The sequence below is a fragment of the Canis lupus genome, chromosome 4, assembly GCF_011100685.1.
Source record: "Canis lupus familiaris isolate Mischka breed German Shepherd chromosome 4, alternate assembly UU_Cfam_GSD_1.0, whole genome shotgun sequence".
NCBI classification, from domain to species: Eukaryota; Metazoa; Chordata; class Mammalia; order Carnivora; family Canidae; genus Canis; species Canis lupus.
Window position 1 is genome coordinate 35,656,424 of NC_049225.1, and position 10,159 is coordinate 35,666,582.

Here is a 10,159-nt window from a genome sequence, read left to right on the forward strand (position 1 = left end):
GGGTTCTGGCCCAACACCCGCCCCCCCGCCATGCGCTGCGGGGGTTCGGCTTCCGGAACCATGGTGAAGCGGCTCGGGGCCCCCCCGCGTCCCAGGAATGTCCCGAGTTCCCCTGTCCCTTCTGGCTGCTGCTCAGGCCTTTGCCGCCTGGGAGGCCACCCTCGCTTCGCTCCCCCTGAGGACCCGACTTACTCCACGACTTCAGGGACCCCTGCAGGCGGATGCCCAGACAGCCCGGGAGCCCGGAGTTCCACGTGTGCTGCTTGCCTCGGCCCCGAGTCCTGGCCCGGCCCCGCTGAACTCCTGAGCCTCCTGGCTGTCCTCTTCCATCAGGTTCTGAGTCCCCAGAAGTGGCACTTGGCCCCAGGGCCTGAACCAGAGCCTCAAGTCCTGCCAAGCCCAGAGCCGCCCCACAGCCTGCAGAGCCCACACTGGAGGAGCTCGGGGATCCTTGGTCAAGTGGCTGACAAGGGCAAGAGCTGGGGGGACCCTTGCGCAGCCCCATCCTCCCCTGTGGCCTCGGAGCGGGGATTGCTGTCACTGTGCACATGAGGAGACCGAGGCCAGAGAGGGGAGCAGTGCCGCTGGAGGGGGCAGTATGTGGGGGAGTCGGGATCGCGACTGCCTCAGGCTGGCTCCCCTGGGTGGCCGCCACAGCCGGAGAAGCTTCTCGCCAAGCCACCGTTGGAAGGAGAGGAAGAGGAGGACCCGCTGGCCAGGTGCCGGGGCCCTGCGGGCGCTCAGAGACCCCGGCGGCTTGAGTGGCCCGGCCGCCCCACCGCAGGCGGACACCCGACGCCAAGCCGCCCCCCCGGAACACCCGCCGAGGTCCTCAGGGCTGGCTCACGGCCAGGGAGCTGGGAGCCGCAGGGACCGGAGCCCACTCTCCCTGTAACCCCAGGTAGCCTGTCCCTTCTCGGGGCTCGGTTGGTTTCCCTAAAAAGGGAATGTGGGTAAGACCCTGAGACGGGAAAGGAGGGGCCCTCATCGCTAGGCAGGAGCAGGAGAGGGTTGGTGGCCTCAGCACAGTCTCCCCTGTGCCTCCTTTGGGGCAGGATGCCCCTGGAAGCCGGTGTGTGCTGGAGGACAGGGCCTGGGGCCTCATCATGGTCATCCCGTTCCCCCTGGAGCCAGGTGCCAGACTCTGGGTGGATGCTCTGCAGACCCACTGGAAAGGGGTGCTTAGGGCAGTGGGAGTCTTCCCGGGACTCAGGGAGTGAGTCTCCACCAGGGACTGAGCTCCAGTTTGAAGCTGTAGCCGACCATGGGGGCAGGGAGTGAGGGGCAGAGGAGGTAGGGCCAAGGCCTCCTGCCAGGCCCGTAGCCAGCGGGAACCCAGGGGGACGGCGTGGGGATGGGGAGGCATGGATGTCTGTGTTAAAGGTCAGCAGGGAAGTGGGAGGGCCTGACCTGCGGCCCCAAATGCTGTGGGTGACAGGGTGGTCCCCGTTGTCTCCTTGGCTCTGAGATAATCTGAAGAGGGCCCTTCAGAGCTCCAGATGGGGACGCTGAGGCTGGGTGTGGGGGTTCCCGCACTGGAGAACAGGGCAGCGGGAGGGTGGGGGTGGGGGTGGCTGCCTGTGATGTGCCAGCCACACCTGCTGCACGTGCTCAGCACACCCCTGCTCTGGGACCAGGCCAGGCGCCAGGCTAGGGGCTGGGGGAGGGGGGGAATGGTGCACACTCCGCCCGGCTTCCCACTCTCCACCTGGCGCTGGGGCAAGGGGCTTCCCGCTGACCCTCTGCTGATGCTCTGGCCTTGGGCAGGGCTGGGTGAGGCTGCAGACGTGAGCCGGGCCTTGAGCTCTCCCAAACCGCAGGAGGAGCAGAGAGGCACTGGCTGGGGGGGTGGCGGGGGGAGGGGTGTGTGGGGAGCACGGGACCAAAGAGGTCAGACCCCTCGGCAGAAGGCTGTGCAGGCAAACCAGGGGTCCCCAGAGCTGGAGTCCAGAGTCAACACTGGGACCCAGTTCTCAGAGACGGGGCCAGGGACGCGCACCTTCTTCTTACAAGGAGGGAGGATGGGTGGCAGGAACCTCCGGGAGCTGAAGGGGACAGGGGCAGGCCAGGGTGGGTGGCACCTCTCTGAACCCCTAGGCAGGCCAGTGGCTGTCAGACATTGGGGGACGGAGAGGGAAAGGGGGCAGGAGCAGGTGCTCCCGGCGGGACCCTTTCCGGAGCTGCGAAGCAGAAAGGCGTGGGTGGGGGGGCGTTTGGGGGATGCAGGTGCGGGGGTGCGGGCAGGCTGGAGACTGAAGGGCCAGCAGTGGGGTGGGGCCCCGGCGAAGGTGGGGGTGAGGATGGGGCAGGGGAAGGGTGGGGGAACCCGGTTTTCCAGAGATGGCGTCCACCTGCTTGGGCTCTGGGGGAGGTGGGGGGGAGGGCTGGGGGGCGAGGGGGGCGGCGGGGAGGGCTGGGGGGAGGGGGGAAGGCTCTGGGGGGAGGGGGCGGGGGAGGGCTGGGGGGAGCAAGGGGGCGGGGGTGCAGGGGGGGCCGCGGAGGACCCGGGTCGTCTCCGAGTCCGCGACAGAGGAGCTGGGAGGAGGAAACCCTGCGGTTCTGGGCTCGGAGCACCGGGCGCGCAGGGGGGACCGCGGGGGACCAGCCGGGGCGACGGTGGGCGGCCCCAGAGCAAGGGGGGCTCGAGGGTGGGGCCGGGACGACGGGCACCTGGGGCAGAGCGGGAGGCCCCGGGTCGCCAGAGGACGCGCGGGGCCCGAGGGGGCGGGGCCGGAGGGACGGGCCGGGGGACCCGCCCTGAGGTCGGGAAGGACGGCGGGGGCTCGCGGGCCGCGGGGACGGAGTGCAGTGCGGGCAGCCGGGGCGCCGTGGGGGCGGGGCCAGGGCGGCAGCCGGGGGCGGGGCCTCGGGCGGGGGCGGGGCCAGGGCGGCAGCCGGGGGCGGGGCCTCGGGGCCGGGGCCTCGCGAGCGGGGGCGGGGCGGGGCTGCGGGGCGGGGCTGCGGGGCTGCGGGGGCGTGTCGGGCCCGGGCCGTGTCGGGCTCCGGCTGCATCTCGGGCCGCTGCGCCGGGCACCTGTGGCGGCCGCAGGAGCAGCGCTTCCGCCGGCCTGCGCGGCCCCGGGCGGGCGAGCGGGGAGCGGGTGAGAGGCGGCTGGGCGCGTGCCGGGGGGGGGGGGGGCGGGGGCGGGGGTCTCCCCTGGGGGGGCGCCTCCCCTTCCTGCGCCCCGGAGGCCCCTGCTCACCTCCGCGGGCGCTCGGACCCCGCACCCCAGGCCCGAGCCGCCCCCGGGGACCCGCCCTCGCCGTCCTCCCTCCCCCCCTCTGGCCTGTCCCTCCCGTCCCGCCGCTCCCCCGCCCGCCCCCCCCCCCGGGACCCGCCCTCCGCTGCCCCCCGCGGGCCTCTCCCAGCGCCCCATCCTCCTTGCCAGCCCCAGCCTCCCCACCTCCGCTCCTGCCCCCCCACCCTGCCCCCTTGCCCCAGCCCCGGCCTCCCCGCAGCCCCTGCCTTTGCTCCTGGGGAGGCCCTAGCCGAGTGTGGGGTTGTATTGAGGACCTCCCCGTGAGTGGGGGACTTGTGCGAGGGCCCGGCCGTGCTGGGGCGGGGGGAGGGTGTCCGCCCCGCAGCCAGAGGCCAGGGCGGCCTGTGCATGTGCTGTGCAGAGGCAGCTGTGGAGGTGCTGCTTCCTGCGGCTCCCACGACGAGCCGCCTGGCGCTCCCACCACGCACGAGCGGCCTTGCGTCTGCCTCGATGGGGCCTCGGGTGGGGCCGGACGGGCTGGTGCAGCGCATGGGTGCAGGGAGCATGCAGGTGGAGACGCACTGGCTCCCGGGGCAGCCTCTGGTTTGAAGCAGGTTTGCCTTCTCCACCAGGTGCCTCCTGGGAAGCCCGGGCAGATGGTCCTCGGAGGAAGAAGCTCCGGGACTGGTGCGGGCCTGGGCCTCTCTCCGGTGAGCAGTGCTGGGTCCTTGGGGCCTTTGCCCACAGTTATCCTCGAACACTTTACCGGGCCACAGCTCGTGACCCGAGCATTGGGTACTGAAGTCCCCCCCATCCTTCCGTGATGGGCAGATTTCACGCCCTCCAAACAATCCTTCAGGGATGCTCCTTGCTGCCTTGCCCCCCTGGGGCCTTGAGTGGTCCTGTCAGGTCCCTTTTGGCTGCTGGGATGGATCAGACCACCTGCTGGAGGTAGCCACACCCCACTCCGATGAGGGGCTCATCTGGTGCGTGTCCCTTCCAGGTCCCTGAGGGGTAGGTCCACGTTTTAACATTGGAGCCCTTTCCCCTCCTGACCACACGGGTTTGCTTTTCTTGTCGGAATCAGCGCCCAAATGCTTGTCTGTGAACAAGAGGAGGTGTGTGTGGACACCATGGGGTGCTCTGCAGCAGGACCTGCTTGCAACGGCTTTGGTGGCACTCCTGGCCACACTCTCAAAGGTCTGGGCTCCTCTGCCAGGTGATCCGGCAGGAGCTGGAGTCTCTGACCAAGTCAGCCGCGCAGGCCAGCTTGGAAGGTTCTGGGGAACCGGGAGGATCTACTCAAAGTCACATCGGCCACTTGCTGCACGTGAGGCTGGTGATCTTTACATTTCCTGACCAGCAGAGCTGGGGCCGCAGGACACCCCTGTACCGGCCACAAGGCAGGGCCACACTGGCATCATATGGGGCAGGAAGAGGGGACAGAAAGGTGTCGTTCAAAGAACACTGGGGATCTCAGCTCCGTGCGCCTGTCCCTTATTCTGTACTAAAGCATCTTCCTGGGGTCTGTTTGTGGTGAAGCCAAGGCAGGTGGGCAGACCACCCAGGGCCTTGTGACTGCAGACTCCAGACTCGGGCGTGTGCCTGCATGCGTGTGTATACAAGTGTAGGCACGTGCATCCTCCCAAATCAAGTTTTAAAGTAGACTGGGAGGCTTAGTGCCGTGATGGACACACAGACACTGGTCCTAGGATGAGAGGCAGATGGGGAGGACTGGGGAGCGAGCCTGGGCTAACCTAGCGGTGTCTCAGTGGCTTCCTCAAAGGGCCTCTTGTCCCCCGGTGCTAGTCCCCGTGACACCTTGAGCGCAGATCCCTCCTGACAGAGGAGAGAACACGTCGTTATCAGCAGTCGCTGTTCAGTCCGCTGTCACGCTGGCTGCACGGCAGCCTTGCAGCGGGGACTTCCTGCTGGTTTGCAGACCTGGCAAACCAAGAGGCTCAGGAGCACGGGGTCCCCCGGAGGGCACGTGCACAGGAAGGGCGATGGGGTTAGGAGCGGAACCCCTTCCCCTGGCTGCTCCCCTCCAGCACCAAAGCCTACGTGGTCCGCTCCTCTTGCCCCTGGGAGGCTCCTCTTCCCGCCGATGGGCCTGTGGGAAACCCCTCCCTGCGGTAGCCCAAGCGACTTTTTCAAGGTGTTTCCCCCTCTCAAGGCTGGGAAGGCCAGGTTATGGGAGAATTACCTGTTGGGGTTCAGCTGGGGGCGCTCTGACACCTCTGAGCTGCTCCGTCCGTTTAGTCACCTGCCACTGGGGTGAGATGAAGAAGGGAAGCAGCGGAGAAGCACCGGTCTGGGGGCTCCGTGGTCCCTGCTCCCTCCGGGCAATGCCTAGTCCTGGTGAGGGGTGCAGCACCCTTGGTACCGTGCTGTGCCTGGAGGGGCCCGAGGGCACCCCCAGCCTCATCCCACCTGTTTCCCCGGGGGTGGGGAGCTGACCTGGCTCCTTGTGGCCCTAGGAGGGTTTTGAGTCAGTAGGGTTCAGCCAGACGCTGTTCTTGAACCTGCCGCTGGGGGCCGTTGGTGGCCGCAGCTTTCCCGCCAGCAGGCGCAGCTCCTGTCCTGGCTCCAGGCAGCCTAGGGGGCTGCTGAGACGCGGGCAGGGCCCAGGCTTCGTTCCCACTCATTCCCTCTCCCCCCGCCCCATCCCCCAGCATGGCATGGGCACCGCTGCAAGTGCCGGGGGCTGTGTCGGGTGCTGGGGCTTTAGCTGAGTCAGGGCAACAGAAGAGTAAAAAGTCGGGGACAATGGAGGGTGTTGGCTTCGGGGACAGAGGTCATCGCGGTGCTCCGACGCTCCCGGGTTTGATCCCTGCTTAGCCGCCAGCAGCTGCGGGGCTCTGGGCAAGTGAGCACGCCTCTCTGAGCCTTGGCCTCGTCCTTGGAGAACGGGGTTGCTGACATATGTCACGAGGCTGCCCTGACAATTAGAATTAAAGGAGCCAGTGCGTAGACAGGGTGTGCACGTGCCTGGCACAGGTGACGGGGCCCTGGGAGCTGTCCCTTCTTACCCTCGTCCTTGGCTGTTCCTGGCTTTGTCGCCCTTGTCTGTGCGCGTCCATCCTGGAGCCCCCGAGGCCTGGGTGCTAGCCCTCCCTTGTCTGCTCATCCTTTTCTTGACACTCTCAGGGACCAGGGCTTTGGCCTGGCTTTGGCCCCCAGGGGCAGACGGGAGCTGTGTCCGGAGCGGCCCAGTAGGGGACTGTAGTCATGAAGCACCTGTGGCCATTTACCTTTAAATTGCTTGTGTTGACCTGAACTGAGGAAGCCAGCGTGTAGCCACCTGTCAAGGGCTCGGTAGCTACAGGCGGCCAGTGCCCATCGTATCGGAGGGTGCAGACTAGAATCTTCCCGTCATCGTGGAAGCTGTGCTGACCTGGACTCCACAGCCAGCCTTGAGCCCGCGGGGGACTGGGCTCCAGAAGCAGTCTCACCGAGGGCTGGCACCGCCAGCGGCCGTCCCCCGAGTGCCGGGGCCGGGGAGGTGGGTAACTGTGCCAAAACCCGGCTCCTGGGAGCCCTGCCCAGGCTCCATCTCCGCTGGCCTTGCTCCCCCGGCCGAGGCGGTCGGTTTCTTGCTAGTTCTTATCAGCCCGGGGTGGAGGGCAGGACGGGGATCGCCCAGTCTGTAGCTGAGCCGCCTCCGCCACCCTGTTTCTCCAGCTGGTCCTGCTGGGCTGGGAGTCCCGGGGAGAGTCCCCGTTCCCAGCGTTGGCCGCGGCCCGGCTGGCCCGGATGCCCTGGCGGGTCCTCCCTGTGGGGCCCTGCCCAGCCCCCGCCCACCGCTCCCCTGGGGAGCCGGCTGCCTTGGGCTCCTTCTCTTCCCTCTCGCTGGCGCCTTCTCCTCGCTTGCTCTCTGGCCACCGACTTCGGGGCTGGGCCTCCCCCAGGCTTGTTCTGCTTCATCGTGAAAGTGAGCTCCCCTGCCAGTGCCCTGCTCACGGCCCTTTCTCCGTGGCCTCCCTCGTGCGTCCTCTTGCTCCCTCGGCCGGGCAGTCTCAGCGCCAGCTGCGTGTCGGGTCAGTGCCGGGTGCCAGGTGCACAGAGGGCAGAGGCCACATGCCTGCCTTGGCAACTGTGGGTTGGTGGGAGGCCCGTAGCTGGCCAGGTCGCTGCATCCCGGCTGGACGCTGCTCGGCCAGAGACGGAGCCAGCCCAGCTGGGGGCTGCCACCGCACTGGCTCTGAATCCAGAGGGGTCTGCGGGGCTGGAGGATGGGACAGGAATTGGGGCGGGGAGGCAAGGAGAGTGCAGGCCCGCTCGGCAAGAGGGAATTTAAATTATGAGGAAGGCCTGTCTGCGTGGTGCTATTAGACCACATTCCTGGGAGCACAGCCCGGTCTGGGTTCCGTGGCCCCAGCTCCACAGCCTGGCACAGCAGGTGCTCTGGAGCCGGCTGTGGACCAAGTGAACAGATGCTGCGGGTCCTGTGTGTGCAGGGCTGGTGGTGTGCAGGGGTGATGGTGTGCAGGGCTGGGGGTGTGCAGGGTGATGGTGTGCAGGGCTGGAGGTGTGCAGGGTGATGCTGTGCAGGGTGATGGTATGCAGGGCTGGGGTGTGCAGGGTGATGGTGTGCAGGGCTGGGGGTGTGCAGGGCCAGTGCGTGGGCCTCCTTCCCCTGGAGCCGGAGGAGCAAGTCGGGCAGCCCCGTTCCCTTCCCGGCTGCAGGGCTGAGTCCCAGCGGCCCAGCTCACCCAGGCCGGGCCCGGGGTGCGGGGAGGGCCCAGAGCAGTTCCAGAAAGGTGGAAAGGTATTGTCAGCGTTGAGCCGCAGCCTTGTGCCTGGTGGGGGGCAGTCCCGGATGGGGGGGCTCTGGAGCAGCTAGTCCTCGCCAGTGGGCCCTCCCCGGGTGGTAAAGTCCTGTACTGCCTCCCCCGGGCTCAGCCCCGCTCCCCCGCCCCTGTCCTGCAGGCCACCATGAGCACCCGCCCACAGCACCTGTCGCTTAGCTCGTCCAGCCTGCTGGGGGATGGCGGGGGTCGCACCCCCGAGCTCCGCAAGAGCGCCAGCAGCACCGTGTGGCAGGCCCAGCCTGGCGAGGTGAGCGGCGGGCCGCACGTCCCCGAGGAAGAGGAGCACCACGTGGACAGCGCACCGCAGCCCCCGGCCCCCAGCCCCTGGGTCCGAGCCATGGGCCACTGGCGGAGCAGTACTGTGGGCAACGTGTCAACCGTGGGCCGTGGTGACCCGTGTCGCCTGAGGACCGCCGGGGCCACCGCCACGCAGAGGAGCCACTCGGACCTGGTGCGGAGCCCGCAGGCCCGGGGCCACGGTGCCGCGCGGAAGGGCAGTCTCAGCTGCTCGGCCCTGGGCGCCTCGCCCGTCCACGCGGCTGAGCTGCAGCTGGGCGGTGCCCCCGCGGGCCTGGAGGGGGGCCCGGCTTCCGAGGAAGGGCCGGCGGGCTCAGCCGGGATGCTGGCGGGGAGTGGGGCGCGGCTGGCAGGGACGGCCCCCCGGAGCGGCAGCCCCCAGGCCGGGCCCGCGGCCACTGCACAGCCAGCCGCCACCTCCTGCCACGCCCTGTCCCCGGCAGCAGGGGCTGGCGGTTGCTGTCCTGCCCTGCCCGCCCCGGGGGTCCCGGCCTTTCCCAAACTGGTGGCGTCTGTGAGTGAGTCTGGGCTGCAGGCTCAGCGGGGGGGGATGTGCCAGTGCAGGTTCCCCAGGGGGCCCCCCGGGCTCTCCCGCTGCTGTGCCCACCCTTGGGGTCCCGCCGCGTGCGCCATGGGGCCTGCTGCCAGGACCAAGGACGTGTGGACCATGACTTCGGCCAGTGACTTGGGCTCCGTGTCGGCTTCCTGTCCGTCAGCCCAGGATGCGGGCGTGCAGGCAGCGCCCCTGGCAGTGTGCAAGGCTGTGGCCACCAGCCCGGCCCTGGAAGCCCCCGGGGCCCTGCCCACGTTCCCAGAGGTAACTCCGGGGTCCGGCCTGGAGGAGGCCCCCTCCCCTGTGCGGGATGTGCGGTGGGATGCCGAGGGCATGACCTGGGAGGTGTACGGAGCCGCCCTGGACCCCGAGGTGTTGGGCGTGGCCATCCAGAAGCACCTGGAGATGCAGTTTGAGCACTTGCAGCGGGCGCCCGCCAGGGAGGACAGCCTTGGGGGGGGCCGGAGGGGCCCGCTTCGAGCCGTCATGCAGTCCCTGCGGCGCCCTAGCTGCTGCGGCTGCTCCAGCGCCGCCCCCGAGTGACGCGGGGCCGTGGGTTGGGGACGCTGGGGGCACCAAGCTCCCGGGACCTGCAGCCCAGGACGGCGTCTGCTGCTCCGACTGCCCCAACCGAGCTGGGGGCTGCCCCAGCCTGCGCTCCCCGCCGCTCCCCGAGCACCCCATGCCTGCCCCCCCGGGCTGCGAACCCTGGACAGGCTCCCCACCAGGGACGGCCTGACGCTCCGTCCCCAACCCCGCTGGCGTTTCCCCAGGACTCGGTGGCTTTCTTTGGAAGCAGTGCTGGGCCCTGATCAACTCCTCACATGACCAGACAGCCGGGTCCTCAGGGAGGGGCTGCACTGTCAGGGACCCCCTGGGCTGTCATGGGGGGGGCACCTACCTTGCTGGGTGCCCACCTCTAGCCCCACCCTCTGGATGGAACCAGGGAGATCTGGCGAGGCCGCGGCTGCCGTGCTGGGCGGCCTGCTGGGGGGTGGCCGTGACCCCCGCAACATGGACCCAGGGCCGCTCTGTCCCCTGAGGCAGGTGGCTGGTCAGGGCAGAGCGGCCCCCAGGAAAATCCCCCGGTCAGGGTCGTGTGCGGGGCCGTGCCAGGCTGTCTGCACCCTCGCTGGGCTGACGGCGTTGGGAGGTGGGAGGTGGGCGTTCTGGAAGGGCCGGGGTGGGGGGTGCTCAGAGCTGGGCCCGGTCCCCCGGGGGCGCTGAGGGCTGGTTCCCGGCGGGTGCAGGAGGGAGGGAAGGGAGAGTGATGGGGAACTGGAGGGGTCGGCGTG

At 69.1% G+C, this 10,159-nt stretch overlaps 1 protein-coding gene across 4 annotated transcripts; it reads left to right on the top strand.

Annotated features, from left to right (window-relative positions):
- The first annotated feature begins 3,000 nt into the window (after positions 1-3,000).
- On the top strand, positions 3,001-9,421 carry GPRIN2 (G protein regulated inducer of neurite outgrowth 2). 4 transcript variants are annotated; one of them, XM_038534554.1, is made up of 3 exons: positions 3,001-3,101; positions 3,833-3,910; positions 8,133-9,421. In XM_038534554.1, exons 2-3 carry the CDS (start codon positions 3,857-3,859, stop codon positions 9,405-9,407), a joined length of 1,329 nt encoding a protein of 442 aa, XP_038390482.1. In that variant the 5' UTR covers positions 3,001-3,101; positions 3,833-3,856; the 3' UTR covers positions 9,408-9,421. The 4 variants fall into 4 exon arrangements, with proteins under 4 accessions (XP_038390482.1, XP_038390483.1, XP_038390484.1 ...); XM_038534555.1 differs by lacking the exons at positions 3,001-3,101; positions 3,833-3,910 and adding an exon at positions 3,921-6,705; XM_038534556.1 differs by lacking the exons at positions 3,001-3,101; positions 3,833-3,910 and adding an exon at positions 7,008-7,240.
- The last annotated feature ends 738 nt before the right edge of the window (positions 9,422-10,159 follow it).

Bases quoted from the DNA above. Each gene is read 5' to 3' on its own strand.
- GPRIN2 (XM_038534553.1), top strand. From the start codon at position 7,744: ATGCTGTGCAGGGTGATGGTATGCAGGGCTGGGGTGTGCAGGGTGATG. The intron at 7,972-8,132 runs GTATTGTCAGCG...CCTGTCCTGCAG, and splicing joins AGTTCCAGAAAGGTGGAAAG to GCCACCATGAGCACCCGCCC.